Below are 26072 nucleotides of genomic sequence, written 5' to 3'. Positions count from 1 at the left end.
CTAAGAAAGCTTTACAAAACCTTGAGTATGAAACTATGTAACATATGTAAATAAAAATACTGACAATAAATTAGAAGGAAGTTTACCTCCAATAATTCTTCAGTATACATATAATTTTACTGTTTATTAAAGACAGAAGCTGCATTGAATACTAATAAATGGATGTGCTTATTTATTTTACATGAAGAATTACATATTGGATGAACATTTGATACTATAGGTTATTGAATATCTTAGGTGTTTTTAAGAGCTGATCAACATTTTGATTTTATGACTCAATGCTGACAACGTCACTTCAAATTGAACACAATGGTAGAACTGAATGTTGGTAATTGGGTCCTAATCTCAAGCCAAAACTTATTTCATTACTCAAAAGTCAGTGATTTAAATGAACATATAATCCCTAAAGAAATAGAAGCAGTCATTAAATGTTTCTCAGCCCCCCATTACCACCCCCCAAAATAATCCCAGGGCCAGATGGTTTCAGTGCAGAATTCTGCCAGAATTTCAACAATGAGCTAATACTAATATTCATAAAATTATTCCACAAAATAGAAACAGAAAAAACATTGCCAAATATTTTTATCAAGCTACAGTCACCCTGATACCCAAACCACACAAAGACTCAACAAAGAAAGAGAATTACAGACCAATTTCCTTCATGAACAATGATGCAACAATACTCAACAAAATACTTGCAAATTGAATCCAAGAATATATCAAAAAGATCATCCACCATGATCAAGTAGGCTTCATTTCAGAGATGCAGAGATTGTTCAACATATGTAATTCTGTCAATGTAATCCACCATATAAACACTGAAAGAAAAAAACCCCACATGATCATCTCATTAGATGCTGAAAAAGCGCTGACAAAATCTAATACCCCTTCATGGTAAACATCTTGGAGAGATCAGGGATAAAAGGAAGAAATCTAAGCATAATCAAAACAATATATAGCAAATCCATAGCCAACATCAAATTAAATTGAGAGAAACTCAAAGCAATTCCACTAAAGTTGGAACAAGATGAAGCTGTCCACTCTCTCCATATCTATTCAATATAGTACTTGAAGTTCTAGCTAAAGCAATAAGACAACTAAAGGAGATTATGAGGACACAAATTGGAAAGGAAGAACTCAAAGTATGACTATTTGCAGATAATATGCTATTTGCAGATGATATGATAATATACATAAGCGACATCAAAGACTCTAGCAGGAAACTCCTACAGCTGATAAATACCTTAAGTGAAGTGGCTGGATATAAGATTAACTAAAAAAAAAATCCTCTTAAATACAAATGATAAACAGGCTGCAAAAGAAATCAGGGAAACCATGCACTTCAAAATAGCCACAAATAATGTAAAATATCTTGAGATAGCTATAACTAAGCAAGTGAAAGACCTGCATAACAAGAACTTCAAGTCTTTGAAGAAAGAAGTTGGAAAAGATATCAGAATCCTAGATATCCATGTTCATGGATTGCTAGGATTAATATAGTAAAAATAGCCAATTTACCAAAAGCAATCTACAGATTCAACACAATCACCATCAAAATGATTCTAACAAAATTCTAAAAACTGTGAAAGGACAATTCTCAATTTCAAATGGAAAAACAAAAAACCCAGGATAGCTAAAGTAAGCCTGTTCAATAAAAGAAATTCCAGAGGTATCACCATCCCTGATTTCAAGCTGTACCACAAAGGTATAGTAATAAAAACAGCATGATATTGGCATAAAAACAGGCAGGTGGATTAATGGAATCCAACGGAAAATCCAGACAACTCTACGCATCATGGACACATGGATTTTGGCAAAGAAGCCAAAATTATACAATGGAAAATAGGAAGTATCTTCAACAAATGGTGCTAGCATAACTAGATGTTGGCATATAGAAGAATGGAAATAAATCCATATCTATTGCCCTGCACAAAACTTAAGTCCAAGTGGATAAAAGGCTTCAACATAAATCCAGATACACTGAGCCTGATAGAAGAGAAAGTGCGGAATTGCTTTAAATGCATTGATACAGGAGACAACGTCCTGAATAGAACACCAGTAGCACAGACACTAAGATTGATAATTAATAAATAGAACTTCATGAAACTGAAAAGCTTCTGTAAGGCAAAGGGACAAAATGGCAGCCTACCTAATGGGAAAGGATCTTCACCAACCCCATATCTGACAGAGGGCTAATTTCCAAAATACATAAAGAACTCAAGAAACTAGACATAAAAAAAAAAACACCCCAAGAATCCAATTAAAAAATGGGGTACAGAGCCGGGCGGTGGTGGCGCACGCCTTTAATCCCAGCACTCGGGAGGCAGAGCCAGGCGGATCTCTGTGAGTTCGAGGCCAGCCTGGGCTACAGAGTGAGTTCCAGGAAAAGGCGCAAAGCTACACAGAGAAACCCTGTCTCGAAAAACAAAAAAACAAAAAAACAAAAAAAAAAAAAAAATGGGGTACAGATCTAAACAGAGAGTTTTCAACAAAAGATTCTTAATGGTCTAGAAACAAAGAAATGTTTGATATCCTTATCTACCAAGGAAATACAAAGCAAAATGACTGAGATATCATCTTACACCTGTCAGATGGCTAAGATCAAAAATAGAAATGTCAATTTATGTTGGAGAGGATATGGAGCAGGGGGAACACTCCTCTATTGCTTTTAGGAGTACAAACATGTACAGTCACTTTGGAAATCAATGTGGCAGTTTCTCAGAAAATTGGGAATCAATCTGCCTCAAGATCCAGCTATACCACTCCTGAGCATATACCTAAAGGATGCTCAATCATACCACAAGGACAGTTGCTCACCTATGTTCATAACAGCTTTATTTGCAATAGCCAGAACCTGGAAACAACCTAGATGTCCCTCAACTGAAAATGGATAAGGAAAATGTGGTACATTTACACAATGGAGTATTACTCAGCTGTTAAAAAATAATGACATCATGATATTTGTAGGCAAATAGATGGAACTGGAAAAGATCATCCTGAGTGAGGTAACCCAGACCCAGAAAGACAAACATGTTATAGACTCACTTATAAGTAGATATTAGCTGTAAAGTAAAAAGATAACAATGCTATATTCCACAGACCAAGAAAGGCTAGGTAACAAGGAGGGCCCAAGCAGGGGGGATGCATGGCTCTCCCTGGGAAGGGGAAATAGAAGAGATCTCTTGCATGGACTGGGGGCAGGTGGGGATGGGAACATGAGGAATCAGGTTGGGGGTGGATGGAGGAAGAGAGTACTGAAAGACATTATTGGAAAGTAGGGGCATTTCTGGGTCAGGTAGAAACCTGGTGTAAGGGAAACTCTAAGGAATCTATAAGGATGACCTCAGCTAAAATTCCTAGTAATAGTGGATATATAGCAAGAACTGGCCATCTCGTGGACCAGGTAAGACTTCCAGTGGAGGTACTGGGTCACCAACTCAGCCACACAACTTATAACCTACAGTCTGTCCTGCTTATGGGATGTGCTTATGGTGATGCAGAGATTGTGGGAGTGGCCAACCAATGACTAGTCCTGCCTCAGACCTAAGCTAGGACAGTGAGCTCACACCTGACACTGCCTGGTGTGCCAGGACCCAGAGATCTAGGATAGAACCAAACACTATTGGAGAAAAAAAATGCTAATGTAATGATGCCTAATGATATTCTGCTATAGTCATAGATTGGTGAATATCTCAATTGTTATTAGAGAGGCTTCATCCAGTAACTGATAGAAACAGATGCAGAGACTCATAGCCAAACATTAGGCTGAGCTTGGGGAATTCTCCAAAAGAGGGATTGTAAGAGACAGAGAGGTCAAGGACATCACAAGAAAACCCACAGAAACAACTAACCTGGGTTCATAGGAACTCACAGAGTCTGAACCGACAACCAGGGAGCCTGCATGGGACTGACCTAGGCCCTCTGCATATATGTGACAGTTGTGTAGCTTGGTTTTCTTGTGGGCCTCCCAACAGTGGGAGCAGGGGCTGTCCCTAACACTTTGGTTGGCTTTTGGGAAACTCTTCCTCTTTCTGGGTCGCCTTGCCCAGTCTTAATATAAGAGGAGGTCCTTAGTCCTACTGCAACTCGATAAGCCATGTTTTGTTGATACCTATGGGAGGCCTGCCCCTTTCTGAACAGACACAGCAGAAGAGTAGGTGGGGGTGGGGCAGAGGTGAGGTGAGGCAAGGGAATAGGAGGAGAGGAGGGAGGGAAACTTTGGTCAGGATGTAAAATGAATAAATAAATTTAGTTAAAAATAAGTCAGCAATTCAAGAAGCAAGTTTTAAAATAACAATTGTTAACAGTGGAATCCAAAGACATACTAATGTAATGGTGAGGAATGATGGTAGGAAAATATTTAAAAAGTACTGGCCATTATAGTTCTACAGCAGAGAGTAGTTTTTATACCCAGCAGAAACACTGCAGCTCATGACACAAACATCTAAATCTGAGTTGAGATGTTTCAGGTAGTATTTGCTAATGCACAGTGCTAAGTACACATGGTATGTATTCAGAACCAAGGCTTCAGCGAAGTCAGACAATGAAACATGGCAGGTGTTGCCAGAAACAGCTCAGATTCCTCAGGCTCTATAGATTGAATTAATTATTGGCTAGTCTCTATGCAGGATCCATGGGTTAAGAAACTGAATTATCTGACTAGGCCATATTTTGATTAATGATAAAATGTCATCACTGTCTTTCTGGACTTGGACTCTCTTGCTTGCAGACTAAAAAGACGCCATCCCATAACCACTACATTCTTGATTAGCTGGAGAAAGTTTAAGCAGGGAGAATTCCATTGGTGTCCACAGTGAGGTCCAGAGCCACTGGAAACAATGGAGTCTTGGGAACTGACCCCATTAGAGTATGCTTGCTGAGGATTAGTTGGTTATAGAAGTAGATATGTAACATGATATCAGATTGAATTCGGTCTTAAACACAGGCAGATGAGAATAGATTGATATGAAGGCAAATGGATAATCACTGGTACTTTGAAACCTGAATCACTTCATAATAATGCCATAGTTAAAGAAGATTAATCACACACACAAATATAAGATGGATTGATTGGAAGAAGGGGACCCTGAGACTGCAGTGGCTGCCCTTCATTACCAGGCATAATTGAAGTGGAGTGAAATGTGCCCCACACTTGACAATGGTCAGGAAACATGTAGACTGCTGTTGGCTGTCCTTCTGGTATCATGGAACACATTTCCTTGGTCTGAGCGTGGCTTTCCTCACTGGTATGCAGGAGTGTTGGCTTCTTAATTCAACTCTAAAATCAGGACTATTTGAAGACAAATGATTGTAAATGTGGCAAAACAATATATTTTCCCCCTGTGGAAGAACTACATATGTTTTACTCAATGAGCTTTCAAAAATGTAAGCTACTGTTCAATTGGAAATTTTGTGTGAGTGTATGCAATTTTATTCTCTTTATTTGTAGTATGACATACTCTAAATCAATTAGCAATCCAACTTTGTCCTGTGGCTTTCCCACTTTGCTGCATTTTCACTGGATTGTGCTCTCAACATCATGCTGACTGCCTGGAATGTGGTGGAATCCCACCAGTGGGATCCTTTCTCAAACAGTGATGCTGGTTCCTTCCAAGCTACATTCCAGCAGTGTCTAATTAGTAGAAAAACAGTTACTGACTGACCCAAAAATAGATAGGCAACTGACTGCTATTAGAAATAACTTTAAAAAAAGAGAGAGAAGAAGAAAACCACTCAGAATTCTAGGACAAAGAAAATTTGATTCACTCATAGGTAGAAAGATTTCTGTTTCCTTTTATTTTTTGAGTAAGACAAATAACATTAGCTACATAATGAAAATAAGAAACATGAAATTGGTCTTTAAAATATTCTTTTTAATTAAGATTTTTGTTGATGTACAAAGTGCTGGCTTTCATTATGGAATTTTCATACCTATGTATCATTATACTCCGTTCTAGTCCATTTCACTTTCCCATTGCTCTCCCTCACTGCCCTCTGACTCTTTTCTGCCTGGTTCTAATTGATGTTAAGATTTCAATGATATGTAATTTTGCCTAAAAGTTAAACTAGACTTAGTCCTGTGCAGGCACAAGGAACAAAACCAGAAGACAGTTGTGAGCATCATTTCCAATGAATCTCTTTTCAAGCAGATAAAATATACTCTCATTGGGCAAACTCACTCTCTCAAAATAGTTGTAGTCTACCAGAACTGATTCTGGACAAGTTGAGTTTCTATCTTAATTATTGTTCCCACATACAATCAAAGCAGCTTGTGGCTCTTAGTGCACTATTTCTCCATGTTCTATTCAGTATTTCACTGAATAGACAGGTAGATAGGTAGGTAGGTAGATAGATTATTAATTATACAAAATGTTTGCCATGGCATCTCCTCACATGCATATCATTTGCCATGATCATATTCAGCACCCACATTACCCTTCCTCATCACCCTTTTCATTTCCCACTGGTCTCCTATCTCTTTCAAAATACCCTCTTTTCTGATTTAATGTCTTTTGAAATTAAAAGTTGATTCTGGATATGAGGGAAAATGTGAGACATTTGTCCAAGTTTGCCTTATTTCATTTAACATGATGATCTTCAGTCTATCTAGTTCCTTGTAAAAGATATAATTTTCTTTTATTCATGGCTAAATAAAACACCATTGTGTACATATATATTTTATTTACCCATGCATCTGTAGATGGGAACCGAGGCTGTTTCTGTTCAGGCTTTAATCTTTCACAGAACTGTTATTTCCAGGGATCTGTGTCCTTTAGATATCTAGTGTAAACTCTAACAAGCACAAATCAGAGTAGCACGTAATGAACCTTCTGTATTTTCCAGTTAACACATTTCTGCCATTACTGCTCTGTTTCTCAGCTACAGAGTTACAAAATACAGAGACATACTTAATGACCTAATGCCACTCTTCTTTTTACTAATCTAGCATGGTAACAACACTAATTACCTGAAAGTTCCAGGATTTTGGCCACATTCAGTATCTCTTTACCTGGTTATTTTCACATCTGACATGGATGGAGATCAGAATATAGGCCATGTTACATGGACAAAAACTTTATATAGTACCTAAAACATCTCTTAAAATATCTATCTATCTATCTATCTATCTATCTATCTATCTATCTATCTATCTATCTACCTACCTACCTACCTATCTACCTGTCTATCTGTCTATCTATTTATCTTGTTTGTTCATTGTTTTTCTACATGCCATATTACATGTGTGGAAGATCAGAGGGCTTATGGGAATTGGTTCTCTTTCTACTGTGTGGGTTCTGGGGATTGAACTTATCAGAATTATCAGAAATCACCTCTATCAACTCAGCCATTTCCCCAGCCCCTAAAATGTCTCTCAAATTCCTGATTTTTCTATCTAGTTAACCTGAAAACTTGTTTTTCTGGGTTTTTAGTGATCTGATTTCACAGATCAGGATCATGCCATCTATTGAGTAAATAGAAGCCTAAAGTGCCCCTTCCATCACGTCACATCATTTCCACTTGAAGTTTACTGCCCCATTCACACTCTCTGCCCTCAGTTTCCCCAACTCCACCCCTCAGTAGTTTTCAAACACTTGTCACTGCTTGCCAGGCATGGTCTCTGGAGTTCTCATAGGAGTGCCCAGCTGTTACTTCATGCCTGACTTGTTATAATGTGACTGGTGTCATGGGCTGGAGACTTGTCCTGTTACCTGGGTCCTACTGCTCAGAAGGATCCTAAGCCTGGCATTTTGTTCTGGCTTTTGCTATCTTGAATTCTTAATCATTCTTATTAATTATCCATAAATGTTGAACAAGACCCTTACATTTTCATTTTTCACCCAGACCCATAACTTATAGTCTGGGTCCTTTATTGCAGCCTTGGTTTATTTCAAAATTCATATTTGAGACAGTTTTCAGGACCTGTCTTCATGGTAGCCAAATTCTATATCCCTTATATTCACAATGTTCATTGTCAACATTATGATCAACAGTATTCCCAGTATTTCAAGCACAAAAATCAAGAAGATTTCAACTACTTGTCCCCATCTTTACACTCTGCTTGATTTCCTCCACTTTTTTCTTTTATTATAGATAAACTGTCCTTAGTGTCTTGAGGTTCACGGACATTCTTGGCCTGACCAGGGTTGGAAACAGACTATGTCTCTGGAAATATGCCACTGCAAATCCTAACGTGCTGGCATTGAAGGAACTTGCCCCTTTTTCAACTCTAGGAAAGACAATAGCCTCAGCTCTAAGACTTAAAGATCTGCAGTTGACCACTTTAGACTGTAGTTTTGGCTTTCTAGAAATTCAAACTGTCAGCCCAATTTAGTTTCCTCACTACTTCCTGGTTATAAATACTGGATTTCTATACATTCTTTTCTTTATTTAGCTATGAATATTTTCTTTCATTATGTGTATTCTTTTAAGCCATATTAAATATTAGATGTCTGACATGTGTAAGTGCTCAATAAATATTTGATGACTAAGCTAAGCAGAGTGTACATAGCATCCATGACGCATTGCATTTCTAAAAATACAGACAAAGAGAGCAACTCCATAGTGATGGAGACAGTGGTGTTTTCTGGGGAAAAAAAGATAGTATTTCCAATTTTATTTTTCATTTTAGGTACAATTTTATTCTAAGCTACCAATATTTATAAACCCTTTTGTTCATTTTTTGTCTTTTAACATGTCTAAGGAATCAGAGTGAGACTAAAGATTCGATTCACTCTCTAATGTTTTTAGTTTTGGGTGTCACATAAATTATAATAAGTTTGTGATGGCTAAAATTTAACTGTATATATGCTCTATTTCCCCTCTTTTAAGAAGATGAAATCAAAAGCATCTGTCACCTGGGAGTGGTGAGCTCAGCACTTGAAAGGCACAGTTACACAGAGCTCCCTGAGTTCAAAGCCATCCTAATCTATATAGTAAGTCTTTGGCCAGCCAGGGATACATAATGAGTCTCCCAACAGGAAACAAATAAACAATGCTCCCCACACCCACATACACACAAAGCAGCAACCACATGAATCCTTTGGTGTTATTCAAAAACTGTCTAGCCCCTTGGTAAGTAGGCGTTGGATGTTTCACTGCTGTGCAGCGGTAAGTTAGAACCATGGAAGGCTATTTAAGGTATATTAGTTTTAAAAGTGATGTTGCATGAAACTTAAGCATCATTTTGTAAATAATAATCACAGGAAAAATATCACATTTCATTTCTTCACCAAGACTGCTTTCTCATTCACTGGCATCCTGTTCTTGCCTTTATTTGAATCTCTGTGATTCACTGGGCATTTAATTTCTTTCCATTCATACAATTGTACAATTGAAACGTGGAGACGGCAGGCTTTTTGCTATTGCTATTTTTTCTATTGTTTTCATTTCTCATATATTTAATCACTAGGCATAGTGACAGGTATGTGACTTTTGATTTGCCTTTTTGTATTAAGAGTGAATGTGGCAAGTATGTGTGGAATGTGTGTGTGCTTATCCTGAAACTGGCAGAATCTTTCTGATGAGAGTAACAATAGTATGTGCCTGTTACACTAGGGAGCATCTAAAATGCTAGTCTGATAGCATGAGTATTTGTTTGTTTTTTAAACATGAGGCAGAGATATTTCATACTTCTACCAGGTGAACACAGAAAAGAAACGTCCCATCCTTTCTCCTAACATTCCTCAAAAATCTTTACTCTGCCTGTCAAAAACCTGGAGTGTGACTAATGTATTAGTTACTTTTTTGTTGCTGGGATAAAACACCATGACCAAAGCAACTTGGAGGAAGAGTCTATTTGAGGCTTATGGTTCCAGAAAGATAGGAGTCCATCATCATGAATGTAGGGGAGCATGGCAGTGGGTAGGCAGGAATGGTGTTGAAATAACAGCTGAGAGCTCACATCTTCATCCACAAATAAGAAGCAGAGAGCGTTAGCTGTAGCTGGAGAATTTCTCTCCAGCTCCCGTCAAGTCCCGCCAGTCCTGGAGCCCACTAATAAAATAAACACACAGACTCTTACATTATTTAAACTGCTTGGCCATTAGCTCAGGCCTATCATTGTCTAGCTCTTTCTCTTATATTTATTCCATTTCTATTAATCTATACTTTGCCACGTGGCTCGTGGCTTATTGGTACCTTACATCTTCCTTGTCCTGGCCGTGGCTCCAGGCAGTCCTTCCTCTGCCTTCCTGTTTCCTCTTTTTATCTCTCTGTTAGTCCCGCCACTGGCCAATCAGTGTTTATTTATACAGAGCAATATCCACAGCAGTTAGCTCAAAATGGAGCAAATGTTTTGAAACCTCAAAGCTGGCCCCAATGACATACTTCTGCTAGCAAGGTCACACCTCCTACTCAGTTGTCCTCAAATAGCTACCAACTGGAGACCAAGTATTCAAATACCTGTGATTTATGGGGTCATTTCATTCAAACCACCACAGTGATATTTATCAGAAATTATTTGTTTTCAGAATTCATAGAATTCCCACACTGTTTCAGTTCAAGGGAAGATGTCAAAGAGAATGGATCAGACTGTAATATTTACTCAGAACAGCATTGATGATTCCTGAAATGTTTATGTAGAGGACATTTTCTAGAGCCTGTTTTCATAGGTACTTTGATGCTTATGGATAGCAAATGGAATCTAGTAATATTCTTGAATAATTAACCAACAAGTTTCATTTACAGCAGGAAGTTATTGACATTAACAGATACAATGCAGACAACAGACTGTTTCAGAATCTTTAATACATGGGATAATGAGAATGGAAGCAACATGTTAAACACAACATTTTCCCCTGTGAGGAGATTCCTGTATCATGTTACTAAGATGATACATAGCTAGAGAGCTTATGCTCAATATTCTTGGTTCCATCAGCCCCCAGAGTATGTTCAAGAGAATCATGTGCCCAGATTCTGTGAGAGTGACAAAGAGAAAGGCGGCTATTTGGAGTCACCCCATCACTGTGTGCGTTTCATTGTGTCTGCTTCATTGGTGAAAGATCTCTGACTTGAATCTTGTGGATTTTCTGATGACTGTGTTTGCAAACTTTCCACAGTCACACTTAGTGCAGCTCTCAGGGGTTTTGTGCTTACTCTCCTGGTGAGGATTTCTGTTGTGTCAAGTCTGTAATGAAGATAACAGTAGGCTTGAGCTGTATTGTGTTTAAAAAATCCATCAAAGCATTTTTACATTTGTTCTCTCATTTGATTCTTTCTTCATCCATATGGGGAAGGCTAAGTTCATTCTAACCCCTCTTTCACAAATGAGGAAATCAAGGGGCTGAAATATTATGTGTTGAAAGATAACAATCTAAGTGAGTTGCAGGCCTGAAAGACATGTCATTGTAAGTCCCTTATTATGCCTTCAGGTTACAGAGGCAAACACTGAACATGAACACAGTCAGGTACAAGGACTGGTATATTTTTGTTGTTGTTTTAATTTTGATAGAGTCCCACTACGTAGCTCAGACTGGCTTGAGATTATAACCATTTTGATTCTGTATCTGAATACTGTAATTGTAGGTGTGCTCCACTATCTCTCCATTTTAATATAGCTTATATATGACTTTTAATCTCATTATGAAGATATGCTGGACTTTCATTCATTCTCTAAATATTGCTCCCTGTGAATTTTTCTTTTATATACTATGCCTGTCTTCCTTTGTCAGATTTTCTAGATTTTTATGTATAGTTATTGCTGATGTAATCAAATGTATTGCTTTGTATTACATATAGAAAATATCATAGAAAGTCACACGTCTAGTACAAATTAAAGTAATTCTCAGTTGGGAAAACAACAAACACATTAAAAGAAAAAAACCTCACAAACTCCTTCATTCAATTAATTAAATTCATAAGTAGAGCAAATACATGAATGAATAACCAACATAGGAGATCATCAACATGACTCAAAAATAATGAGCAGATCAAAGGAACATGTTTCTTTTTATCCCAAAGTAAACAAATTAGTTCAAAGTAGCATTGGAGAGGATGAAAAGAAGCAGCCACTTTTATATACAATAGCATTATTGATACAATATCTTCATCAGTGAAACCATCACAATTTCTCAAAAACAGAGGCATGTTTTCTTTGAGCAAGTCTACTTCTCAGGCATACCCAAATCTCAGTGAGAGAGACTTTAAGAATATGCAATATAGTATAGTTTGTAAAGCAGCATGACTGTGATGTGTGGGACAAGAGAGATGGCCTGCAGTTACAAGCACTCACTGACTTTGCAGAAGACCAGAGTTAGGTTCCCAGCTACTACAATGGTGACTTTACAACCACCTGTAACTCCAGCTCCAGAGAGATCTGATGCCTCTTGGGCACCTACACTCACATCACATTTGTAGAAACCCTATATAAACAATTAAAAAACATCTTTACAAGAGACTGATGCGTGAACCAAAGAAACTACATTACTTCATGGAAAAGAATACACAGCATATTTGATTCTCAATATGCAGTGACCTGCAGGGAATATCAGGACTTTAAATTTTATTTAACTGCTATAATGAATTTATGTTTATTTTCCTAAGGATCTACTGTGTGTCTTTGATAACTTTATCATTTCTATTTGAAAAGATTGATTTTATGTTTAGGAAATGTGATTTAGTATCTCGGTGCGTAGTTTTCTGCTTGATTATTAGCAAGTGTATGATTCTGCTTGAGCTTTTTTTTTTGCTCTTTTTTATTGTTTGTTTTAATCTATTTCAATTTTTTGTTGTATGTTAGTTTATTTAATTTTTTTTTTAGATGACTGTTTTCTAACAAGAAGAAATAAGGGTGTGGATGTGGATGGGAAGGAAAGTAAGAAGGATCTGGGGAGGGGGAACCATCATCAGAATCTATTGTATGAAAAAAACTTATTTTCAATAAAAGAAAGAATAAAAAAGAACAAGGGACCACAGACATTTTATGGTCCATTCCTGTTTTAGAGGTGAAGACTCTAAGTGAAATAGAAATTATGTTGTATCATGTGAGTGCATTTTATTTACAGCATGAAATTTAGGGTTGAAATACAATTATTTAATGTTAAATATGTTAAGTATAGTGTTAAATGTATATATATGTTATATATTAAGTATATAAAATTTAATGTTGTCAGTGGTGAAAAATTTTTAATTGCTTCTATGGTAATAAGCTGTCTGTTTCTAGACATGCCTTCTGTCCTCTCTGTACTCTGATTCTTAAAATTCTGAAGCTATTGGTTTAGCCCCATGATACTGTTGGCAATGACTCCATATTTATTGAAAATGTTTTAAAGACAATCACTAACTCAAGGTCATTTTAGTTCTATCAGTGTGCCTACACTTGTAAGCATGTTCTCATATTTTGTAGTTTTTTTTTGGTCTAATGAAATATCTCCCTTCTTTGAAAGTTATGTTAAATTAAATTAGCATTTGTTAGGGCAAGTACTCTAAGCATACATTTTAACTGTTCTTATATTGTGTTGGGTTAAGAGTTCCCTTTTCCCAGTTCTGAAGTCTACTTTTAATTCCCATTCTTTGGTTACTCATAGCACCAATTGCTCAAATTACAATATATTCTCATGTATTCTTACTGTTGAGTATGGTTTGTTTCATAGGCAAGCCCAGGTTGTAAGTTAACCATTGCATCTACCAAATCACTCCTTGTGATTTTTAGCAGTCCATTCAGACTAAGAATAAATAATTACATCTTGTATTTCTGACTTAAAGAAACTGTGGATTACAGTTTAAATGTTGGGATTTTCAGATGTTGGGGAATGGGAATAGAGATGGGAGGCAGCATGAAAGGCTGGTACAGCAGGGACATGGGGACCATCTGGAACGCAGCCTGCCTTTGGCAGAAAGTGAAGACGAAGATGAAGGAGTCAGCAGAGGGTGGAAATGAAACTGTCTTCAGGCAGCCAGGTCCTGTTTATAAACTTCTCTGAGACAAACCCAAGAACATTGGAATATACGAAAGCATCTGTATTATCATGTTAACAGCTTCTCAGACAGGCAGAGGCAATCAGAATTCTAACATTAGTATGTCCTTCCCACCTTTGTGCCTCCCTCCTTCCTTCCTTTCTCTGTTGGGGATTGAACCCAGGACCTTCTGCACGCTAGGCAGGCTCTCCATCTCAGCCATATCTCTAGCCTCTGTGTTCTTATTTTTTTTGTATAGAAAAGTGGTTCATTCTGCCAGATCCTTCAGAGGACTTGCTCCAGATTTCCCCACACAAATGGGCTCTCATTTGAAAAGCGAAGCCGGATTCCTTTGATCATCCATGTTTTCAATGGTTTCTAGGAAAAACAAAGTTTAAAAAGACAGGCTGTAAGAAAATGTTTAAAAATTAAAGTAGGACATAGCTAACATAACCTCAAAGACATAATGTTTACAATACACAAATTGATTCGTTTATCAAGTGAGGGCATTACAATATAAAAACAAATCTCATGTTTATGACTTCTCATTTGCCAGAATTGTCCAGGAGCTCTTAAATCTAACCTATAATTAAACACCGACACTCTCAGTAGTTTGAAATACTCACATTTCACAAGAATACATTGCCTTTCCTGTCAACTCTCTCCAACCCAGACCTCCCTATCACTCTTCTCTCCTCCAGGCAGAGTTCACGGCCATGCGGGAGCAGTACATGCGTGGGGGTGAAGGCTTCATCATCTGCTATTCTGTTACCGACCGCCAGTCATTCCAGGAGGCTGCCAAGTTCAAGGAGCTTATTTTCCAGGTCCGTCACACCTATGAAATTCCCCTTGTGCTGGTGGGTAACAAAATTGACCTGGAGCAGTTCCGCCAGGTGAGTGTAAATTTTCTATTAGCTTGTCTCTGCCTCCGGTGGTACCTGGAATCAAGTACGACTGCATTCTGTTTCAGTTAATCAACCACATGTTTTTTTTTTTTTCTCCCAAGAAATATATTATTTTCCTTTATAGTGTGTTTCCTTCCTCTATAATCATCGATCCCATATGCTGTTTCATAGTATCCTCACCATTCTCTGTATTCTTGAATCTGTCAGGTGTTATATTTGCTTTGAACAAGAGTGTATCAAAGAAATGACCCTGTGGAGCTTTTGAGTTTTAGATTTAAAAATCCTGCAGCTTCTGTGTTTGCCACTTGGAATGTTCACATTTGAGTTCCAAACTTCACATGAGACCCATGTGTCATGTGCACCAGGGTCAGAGCTGTCCTCACCAAGGTACCATGCTTGTAGGAAAAGCCGTCTTGCATGTTTACTTAGCAGTCATCTTCTCCTGTCGTTCTATGAGACACCTCAGCCAATCCACCTGGTACAGCAAATGTCCCCTGGTTGAACATTACTTGTTTTTTGACTTATGAAGTTCATAACAGACATAAAGATTTAAGTCACTAAGTTTTTGAGTCATTTTTCATGCATAGATAGATAAAAGTCTTCCCTTTGTGTATCGAATGAGAAATTGCTCTCATATACAGTCAGTCATTTCTAAACCATGGCTGCTCTACCATCACGATATTCAGATAGTTTCATGTATTCCTCAAGCAAACTTCAGAAGGGAGAAACTGTATGTATCTTGAATGACAAGTTTTCCAGATTTGCCGTCATGCATTACAGTGTATTCTCATCAGGCCAGACACTGCTTCTTAGGCATTACCTGATGGGGAGGCTGTAACGGTGCCCTCTCTGAGATGGCTGCATGGAACCTGTGACCCAGCTGCTATCTGTTCAGGGACCAGGAAAACCACCACAGGATTCCATTGCTGTGGCTTAGGTTGTAGAAAGGAACTTGAATGCAAATCAAATTTTTGTAAATCTAATTCTCTAAATTGAGTTGCTTAGTTGTAATTTGGGATGCTTCATCTTTATTTATACTGACTTTAAATTTGAACTGGCTTTTAATAGTTGCTGTTATTCCATTTAGTGATTAATTTTTAAACCAGCTACTACTGTAACTTACTAATAAGACCTTTTGCTAAGGTAGGAATAATGGCTAAAGCAAACGGAGTTTTTTTTCCCCCCCAATTTGTGTATCTTATGACTTTGAATTTTCATGTTTAATGCATTTAATGTTTTCTTAAAATGGAAAGAGCTCATATAAAGCCAATGTTTAAAAAGCTTTGCTTAACATGAAAATGCAGCTATTTACTGCAATGCTTTTTTCGTGGTGACTTTTTTTTTTATTTTTATATTGTACTACAGATTCTAATCTTAAGGTGCTAGCTAACTGTTGTTATGGAAGCTGCCTTAGTTAGCTGTTCTATTGGTAGAAGGAGGCACCATGACCAATGAACTTTTAAAAGAAAGCATTCAGTTATGGCTCGTTTGCAGTTTCAGAGTGTTCATGATCTTCATGGCAGGGAGCATGGCGGCAGGGGGGACCATGAAACTGGAGCATTAGCCGAGAGCTCACATGATCTGCAAGTTGCAGCAGTGTGTGCGTGTGTGTGTGTGTGTGTGTGTGTGTGTGTGTGTGTGTGTGTGTGTGTGTGTGGCGGGGGGCATGGGCTTTTGAAACCTCAAAGCCCATGCACAGTGACACATGTCCTCCTCCAGCAAGGCCACATCTCCTCATCCTTCCCCAACAGTTCCACTAATTGGGAACCAAACATTCAAATATATGAGCCTATGGGGAGCCATTTTTATTCAAACCAAATGCAGAAGTTATGCTGGTTTGTTTCCTGTGTAACTGATCTGTGACTGTTTTTCTACTTTATTTTGCTTTTGCAAAATTGTTTATTATGATAGGATTACACCTCTGTAAGAGGTATTTTTCATCTCAATAATTTATTACCACTCTATCCTCACTTACTTTGCAAAAGAAAGAAGAGGGTCATAGTGTCTGAACCTCCCAGATACACCCATCTGAAGAGTGGGATGCTTTGATCTCTGTCTTGGTCAGTTTTTGTCCACTTGACACAATCCAGAGTCATCAGTTGAGAAAATGGCTCTATTAGATTGGCCTCTAGGCCAAGTCTGTGAGGGCATTCTCTTGATAAGTGATTGATGTGGGAGGAAACAACCCACTGTGGGCAGTGTCACCCCTAGGATGGTGGTCCTGGAGTATGTAAGGAATAAGTCTGAGCAAGCCATGGGGAGCAGGCCAGTAAGAAGCCTCCTTCCATGATCTTTGCATTAGTTTCTGCCTCCAGGCTCCTGCCTTGAGTTCACTTCCTAGCTTCCCTCAATGGTATACTGGAACCTGGAAGCCAAATAAGCCTTTTCTTTCCCAAGTCGCTTTTGATATTTGACACAGCAACAGAAACTTAACGAATACACTTTTTTAGGGCTTCTAGGAAGAAGCATGAGGGGACGCTCATACTCGTACATCATTAGTGGTTACTAGGAGGCAGCACCTGTACATCAGTGGTTACTGTGCCTCCTTCGTTGCACTGAGAGTTCCTGGAGAACAAACAACACAGACTGGGCTACTCAGGGGAGCTGTAAGTGACGCTAAGAAAACTAGGAAAATGAGAATATTAGGAAACAGTTTCAGTCCACACCTTGTAGAGTGATTTTGTGATTCCAAATACAGGTGACATTGGCTTCCCCATGCTTTCTAGGCACTGATTTTTCTAGGATCAAAGAAGACTCTTGGCTCAAAGACTCAAAACGATCCCTGAGGCAGGTTCATGAGAGCCCACTACACCCTGGAAAGTTGGCTGCTCCTTCCTAGTCCTCACTAAAGTGAATCACAGCTACACAAACCACAAAGCACTGAAGCCAGCACTATGACTAAAGAGAGGGAACAGTCACACTGGACTTCACAGGCTTCCTTTTAGATAAAACAAACACACACGAGAGTCACAGAGAGTAAAAAACCATGGACACACAATTACCACCTTCTTAAAGGTGTTCCTGCACCAAGTGTCCAGTAATGAAGTCTCTGATAATGAAGTGCTGATGTGGAAATTGGGCTTCTGGCTGTGGTGTTTGTGATAGAAATGACCATTCCTGAAATTGCAGAATGGGGTTTTTCTTTGCAATGCGATTTCAATTTACACTTTATTTTCATCTTTCAGCACTATGTTGTTAAAATGTAAGTATTTGAAGAATGAGACTATTAAAGAGATAAATCTATCGACAGAACTTGACTTTACAAAACTATTGTAGCTATCAAGAAAATTAAGATTAAAATGGACTATGTACTCTATATTACATGTATACTTGAAAAATTATCCTGTATTTTACATCTGAAACACACACAGGTATCTATCTATCTATCTATCTATCTATCTATCTATCTATCTATCATCTATCTATCTATCATCTATCTATCTATCTATCTATCTATCTATCTATCTATCTATCTATCTATCTATCTATCTAAGGCTAGACTTGTATAATACTAAGGAACTAAGGATGAATGTCTCACAAGGCATCTCTTCTTTCTCAGTCTTCTTTGAAATAGGTTAAAAACAGAAGAGTTCTTCTATTTAAAGCTGCCCTTTTAACATTGTAGGTGCTTATATTGCTAAGGCATTTGGATGAGCTTTATGTCCTTTCAACTAAAAAAAAAAAAAAGATGAATAAAGAAATAAGTAATGATGATTGGAGCATCAAGATTTTGTTGTTTTTTCCCTGCTTGAGTTAAAATGAAAGAGTTCTTGGTAAGAGCTAATATTTTATCCAGGAATATTTATTCTGGTGCTGATGATGGCATTGATGAATTAGTCAAGTATGGGACTTCATTAATTATATTTAATTCTTACCACAATCATGAAATTGGCTCCCAAATGATGTGATGTCTATTTATCTAGGCGTCAGCTCAAGCTTCTAGACATTCAGGAATTTGCAGAATTTCATGCAGCCAGTTAAAGATAAGAGGTAAAACTTAGCATTTTATGATTTAACGTTTCACTGCTGTACTGTGGGCCTGTCAAGCACCAGTGCATCATGAATGCATTCTTTGTTTTGCTTTTGGTTTTTCCTAGATTAAGGATCGTAGGATGCCTCTCAGATAACAGAACACGAAACAAAAACAAACAAACAATAAACAAACACCCCAGCTTTTTATTGCCAAGTAGTCATAGGGAGGATCAGAAAACTAATTCTTTGAGTGTGAATGGAGATCTTCAGCCCCCGGAAAAGACAGTTAGCCAAAGCAAGGAGAAAGCGTGAGGGAAAATAAGAAAAAGACAAGGGTCCTGTGTTATGAAAGACTGTTTCATACAGCTGGACAATCTTTTCCAGAATCCATTGCAGTGACTTTTCTATGTGCGATGTTAGGGCTTGACCCCAGTTTGACCTGGCGCAGGGCACGAGGTAGCACCAAGTTCTGCCCGACTCTGTGTCCAGACTGTTCTGTGACTTCCTGACTCTCGGACAGCAGCACTAGGTCCTTGAGCCTCTGTGATCTCCCCTTGTTCCTCCTGGTCAAGTCCTCTGACATCACACGGGAGAGAAAGGATCATTTCTGTTTGTGGGAAAACCTAACCAATTCCATAAAGAAGGCTTATGAATTGGAATGACTTCCAGAGATTTGGGGGATAAAGTTTTCCATCAGTCACAGACTGCAAGCTGTCTTATCCTGAAGACAGAACAAGGCAAACCCTTCAGTTATAAGAAATAAACTTGAAACCAGGAGCTACTGCTCTCCAAAGCTGGGCAGCTCAGTGGTGCCTGGGGATCATGGAAGCATTTCTGTATTTTTTAATGAGATATCTAGTACCAGAAGTATTGATCTTAGTTAGAGGTGGGTAATTATATCTCTGGGCATTGGGGATGGCTTTGCTGAGAAAATAATATCTATGTAGAGTTATAGCAAATACCTACTTATCATAGGAGCATATCAATAGCTTGAAAATACTTATCATAGGAGCATATCAATAGCTTGAAAATACTGTAAGAAAATAAGAAACCCAGTCCTCTTAAAAACCTTTCTCCTTAGGATCGATGCAAAGTAAGTAAGTAGACCACCACATTATCTCACTGCCAGTGTGGACAGTAGTTGATGACAAAGATGAGCAGCATATTTTGGGAAAAGCCCCCAAAATACAAATATCCTGGTCAGGGAGAAACAATCTGATTCAGGGTGAGGGCTATTTTAAGAAGAGCAGAAAGAAAATAAATGTTAGGAAGAAGGAATAAATCTTGGTTTTAGAGCTGTACATAAGCAGTAGCCAGTGATTTGTTGGGAGTTGGGAGATAAGCATATGTCATAAACATGTGTCAAGCATGCTCTGAATAATTGCACGGGCAGTTCTTGCCTTGGAGACACATTTCATCAAAGATAAAACAAACATGCAGATATCTACCAGAGTGTATGATATGAGAGTCAGCAGATTTTCAACTAATGAGCATTTATTTTCTAAATGCAAATGAAAGGTTTAGCAATTCATTTCTACTGTCATGATAAACAATTAAATTTAACTAATAGTTTTATTTATCTCTAGTTATACATTTTTATTTTGCTTTCATTTTCTTCCTATAATTTAATTTATTAAATGTGAATGTTAACTCCAATTGATATAGAAGTAAAATAAAGCTTGGAATTTTACATAATTTGTCCAAACTTGTAGAGTTCAGAATTAGAATCTGAATCTAATCAGTTTTTTCATTTTCTCTGTCAATATAATAAATTAATAAATAAATGTATGCATGCATACTTTTATATGTCATATGTATACATTATATTTATTTTCTTTTATTAAATTAATTAATTATATATATATTTTTTGAGACAGGGTCTTTCAGTGTAGTTCTGGCTGTCCTGAAACTCACTATGTAGACCAGGCTGGCCTCAGACTCACAGAGATCCTCTTGTCTTTCTTTGCCTTATGAGTGCTGGGATTTAAGGCTTGTGCCACCATACCCAGTTAATTTATATTTTTAATCTTTTGAGAATTTCATACATGAGTGCTTGTTTATATAATTTCCAACCCTCAATTTTTCTCCTCTAAATCCTCCCATGTAAACCACCACTCACTCTCAAATTCACAAATACACACACACACACACACACACACACTGTACACAAAAGTTCATTTAGTGTTGCTCATACATTCATGTGTTCTTAGGGCTCATTACATGGGTTTAGATAAGCTCTCAAGAGGCTTGTACCAGAGAAGACTGATTCTCTTTCTCACGGTAGCCTGTAGCTTTTCATTTAGGATTGGGACTTTGTGAGATTTCCCCCACCAACCTTGGTATGAAAACTGATGTTATCATTACTAGGGTCTTTCTTAGACTGCCATAGTTTTGAAAATTCATTGGTGCCATTTCTTTGTCATCTTTAGATGACCCTATCTCCCAGTAGACATTCTGACCTTCTGGCTCTCACAGTCTTTTCAGCCCCTCTTCCAGGGATATTCTCTGTGCTCTAGCTGTAGAAGTTGTGTTTTAGATTTCTCAGTTGGGGTTGGACACTTGTAGTCAGCTGTTCTTTGCATTTTTGACCTGTTATGGGTCTCTGTAACAGTCTCTGTCTGCTATAAAAGGAAGCTTCTTTGATGAGGAGTGAGAGCTACACTGTCTATGAGTATAAGAATAAGTATTTAGAATCTAGTAAGAAATAATATTGGTTTTAGATTCCAAGCAGTAGATTCTCTTCTAGAATAGGTGACCTTCCCAGTCATGGGTGGTTGCCTAGGTTTACAATACAGGCATGAATTCCCTCCCATTGAGTGGGCCCTATATCCAATCAAATTGCTGTTGGTTGCTGCCAAGACAAAACTGCCAATATTGTGCCATTGAGACTATCTTGCAAGCCAGTTATTGTTGGATTTCAGCTAGGTTGGACACCACTGTTTCTCCTTTGTCAGCCTTGTGTAATTCCTCCAGCTTCTATGAGAGGTAATCCTCAGAAAGGAGGCTTCCAGGTCAGTTCCAGCTAGATTCCTCCAAGTCCTGTGTCCAAAGCATGTGGTATCTTCTGAAACAGGGTCTTATCTTCAAGTCCTGGGAAGCTGTCAAGAGCAATACCAATAACCTCTAGTCTTTTTTAGTATCTTGAACCCATACCCCAACCAACAGCTTGAAGTGAGGTTTCCCATGCATGGTACTGGAGTTTTTGTTAAATTTGTCTATGGCTTATGAGAGGATCATTATCACCCCATGTAGCATAACTCCATTTAAGACACACACACACACACACACACACACACACACACACACACAATTACATATGCGATTTTAGGTTAGCTTATAAAATAATATGCTTTTCTAAACAACTTTAGTGTTGTTTATTTTTTCTCCTTTCTCTCTCTGAATTAGACCCCCTTCTCTTCCCTAGTTAACAACCCTCCCCTTCCCACCCCTCCCCTGTTTTCCCATTTTAATTTAATTTATTTATCTAATGATTAACAGCTAGTCAGTAAATAACAATCACTTTTGGAATCTGGGTGTACAAGGGTGAACATAGAGAGGGATTACTCTGTTCATAGCAGAGCAGTGGTAGTAGTGGATTCTTTTCTAAAGTTTATGGCCTCACATCACTGGCTTTTTCCAGTACCAGGCATACTTTCCCTCCTGTTGAGTGCCTCTCAAGTCTAGCTGGACAGCTGCTGGTTGCCACATTTTGCATCCTTACGCATAGTTTGCCGTGCTGGTAATTGCCATGGTTCATGGGTGTAGCAGTTGGGTAGGCCTGTTGAATTGCTTTCCTCACTTGTCAGCTGGCCTAATATTTTCTAGAACCATGGAAGCTAGACCACAAGAGAGATGCTTTCAGATCAAATTCAGATCAGGTCACCTGCGTCCTTTGTCCTGAGAGTGTGGTATCTTCTAGGTTCTGGTCCCAGAACACTCTGTAGGCAGGACAAGCGGTAGGTCAAAGGTTTTTTGGCTGGGTTGGTGTCCCAATCCCTCCACTTGAGGCCTTGCCTTGGGAGGCCTGCTCTTTTCTGGAGGGAGTTGGAGAGGGCATGGATCTGGGGAAGAGAAGAGGTGAGTGGTGGGGGAAGGGAGGGAGTGGAAACTGTGGTTGGGATGTAATATATGAGAGAAGAATAAACAAAATGAGAAAATAGAAAAAAAATGAAGGAGTGTGATGTCTTCAGAAATTGAGGACACACCCTCAACTCCTGAGAGGTAACCAAGGGCTCCATTTATTACCCGTATTTTTGGAGTCACTTGGATTACTCTGACCAACCGTTCTAAAAGAGCTTCGCCTGTTACTAGGATTTTTATTAGTCTGTTGTTTTTGTGGGGAACCTTGTCACCCCAAGTGGCTGAACTTCCTTTCATATTATATATATGTGTATATATCTACACACACATGCATATATACACCTATATCATGTATAACTTTAAATATAAGACAATACGGCTCACTGAGTTTTTATCAACCCTGCTGTTCTTTGGCCCCCACCTCCCATTCTCTTTCAGTGTTGACCTTCCTCCCCTGTCTCTAGTTGGAGCCCCCACTCTGTTATTTTGTTTCTAAGTTCATATCACCTGTAGAATTATTCTTTGGCCAGCTTACTCCGATAACCTGGTTAAATCTTACATGTCTCATACATATAGCCAGCTCTTTCAACTTAAACATAAATTTAACGGTGGATGAGCCTAATTGAAATCCAAGGATGTTTTACAAAGATTTGTGTGTTTGGAGTGCTAGAACATGGCCCCTGAAGCCTGTTGCTCTGGTTGAGAGTCAGGAATCTATGCACAGCCCTTTAGAAGGGACAGAGAGGCAGTGCTGACTTTCTTGGAGATCAGAATGGAGGACCGTTAAAGCTGGTCACAGAAAGGTGAGGTCATGGTTGCAGTAGATACTTCCCAGTCTGCTTGGTGGGTTTCTGCTCAAGTTATTTTTATTTTTTCCTCAATGCCCAATAATGTTAAAGTTCATCCTTCCTCTGACCCCTCCAGCATCTCAGCTCCAGAGTTTTATGTAAACATGGCTCCTCTATGTGTCCAGTTGTGCCATTGTTTCCTATACCTTTGAACGCAATGTCATCATATTAAGCCCTCCTCCTAACCTTGGCTTAAGGAATTGTTATGCTCTCTACCTAGGACCTTTCCTTGGGCACATTTCACACTATGTCCTTCTGTTTTTGCATGTGACTACACAGGTGGCTCACATAACTCATTAAGAGAGGAGTTGTCTTACATAAAATCAGGGAAAATCCTTTATGAAGAAAGACATTTAAATTAAAGGACCAGATACTATTTCCTTTTTCTTCATGTCTTAAAAAAACAAATTGGATGAGGAAAAAGAGGCAAAAACATTTGGGATTATGACCCCATTGAACATCTTCACCCTAAGAAAAGACAAATGCAAATGAATGGGAGCAAGGCATGGAGACACATGCCTGTAATTCCAATAGTAAGGAAGCCAAAATGGGACATTGGTGCGTTATAAGCCAATTGGTGTTGATCCTGGTTCTGGGAGAGAGAGAGAGAGAGAGAGAGAGAGAGAGAGAGAGAGAGAGAGAGAGAGAGAGAGAGAGAGAGAGAGACTTTGAGATGCCTGACTCAGGGAATGATGGGTTGTGGTGAGTGCAAGAGCCACAATAGGAAACAAGTTTGCCTCCCCCAAAACTCTTCTTAGTTTGGGTAGGGAAGCCAGAAATATTTAGAAAAGATGAATTATTTTTATTAGCAATTCTCTTAGTAGAGAAAATCAGACTATTCTCACAACAATCAAACAGAATCTGGGGCAGGCAAACCAAGTTTAAAATGCAGTTTTGCATACTTAGCAGTTAGTGATTGAGTCTTCTTTTCCCAGTCCTTCAGAAATGCAGCTGAAAGGAGGATGTTGTGGTGTCATGGAGGAAGTTGTGCCATCATGGAGGATGTTGTGCAGTTATGAAGGACTTTGTGCAGTCATGGAGGAGGATGTGGTGTCAAGGGGATGTGTGCCATCATACAGGATGTTGTGCATTCATGAAGGAGGATGTGGTGTCATGGGGATGTGTGCCATCATACAGGATGTTGTGCAGTCATGGAAGATATTGTATGTTCATGGAGGATTTTGTAGTCTTGGAGGATATTGTCCATTCATGGAGGATGTTGTTCAGTCATGGAGGATTTTGTGCAGTTTTAGAGGATGTTATGCAGTCATGAAAGATGCTGTCTATTCATGGAGTAGTTTGTGCAGTCATGGAGGATCTTGTGCAGCCATGGAGGATGCTGTCTACTCATGGAGGATGTTGTTCATTCATGGAAGATGTTGTACAGTAATGGAGGATGTTGTGTAGTCATGGAGGATGTTGTGTAGTCATGGAGGATGTTGTTCATTCATAGAGGATATTGTGCAGCCATGGAGAATGTTATGTATTCATGGAGGCTGTTGTGTAGTCATGGAGGATGTTGTGTAGTCATGGGGGATGTTGTGTAGTCTTGGAAGATGTTGTGAAGTTATGGTGACTATTACATAATCATGGTTGTCCTTAGAGGAAGCATCTCAGAGGTTCTTGGAAGCACTCTTTCAGACATCAGCAACTGAATCAGCTTTATTGGATAGTCTTACTTATTCCATGCCACTGCTTAAGATTTATCTTCTCTTTTATCTCTGGTTTGTTTTAATTAGAATGAAAAGACTTTTTGTAATCGGTGAGGCTGATATTTCATCCTGGCTACTGTCTTGCCTCCCACCTCTCCTTCCAGTTCCTCTCCTTGACCTACCTCTGTTCCTACCCCCCACAACCCACTCCTCCTCCTTTTCTGTTTAAGAAAGCGCAGGTCTCTCAAGAATATCAACAAAACATGGTATATCAAATTATAGTAAGTCTAAGTGCCTCCCCATGTGTTACAGCTGGGCAAGGTGACCTAATGAGGAGTAGGGTCCCAAAGCCAGTAAAAGAGTTGAAGACAGCCCCTGTTCCCACTGTTAGGAGTCCCACAGGAGGACCAAGCTATACAACTGTAACATATATGCAGAGTGCCTAGGTCAGTCCCATGTAGGCTCCCTGGTTGTTAGTTTGGTCTCTGTGAGCCCCTATGAGCCCAGGATAGTTGATTCTGAGTTTTTTTTTTTTTTTTTGTGTGTGTGTGTGTGTGTGTGTGTTGACTCATGTGGCTCCTACAATCCTTTCTCCTCCTTTCTATTAAAAGCCAGATAAATTATAGTATTGAAGTCATTTAACTTTAATATTTTTATAATTCTCATTTGCTGCACACAGGGCACTGTCTCTGCATATATGGAAATGAGACATTATGAGAGAT

General features: G+C 38.6%; 1 protein-coding gene across 2 annotated transcripts in view; it reads left to right on the top strand.

Moving 5' to 3' along the window:
* Nucleotides 1–26072, top strand: part of Rit2 (Ras like without CAAX 2) — a 325821-nt gene that overhangs the window by 133316 nt on the left and 166433 nt on the right. For both annotated transcript variants that reach the window (XM_028867099.2, XM_028867098.2), the window contains exon 4: nt 14595–14786. In XM_028867099.2, the coding sequence (XP_028722932.1) occupies nt 14595–14786 (192 nt within the window). The remainder of the gene's footprint in view (nt 1–14594; nt 14787–26072) is intronic.

The sequence above is a fragment of the Peromyscus leucopus genome, chromosome 19 (assembly GCF_004664715.2).
Source record: "Peromyscus leucopus breed LL Stock chromosome 19, UCI_PerLeu_2.1, whole genome shotgun sequence".
In the NCBI taxonomy this organism is placed as follows: domain Eukaryota; kingdom Metazoa; phylum Chordata; class Mammalia; order Rodentia; family Cricetidae; genus Peromyscus; species Peromyscus leucopus.
The sequence above is the reverse complement of the archived record's forward strand: the minus strand, read 5'-3'. Positions and strand labels throughout refer to the sequence as shown.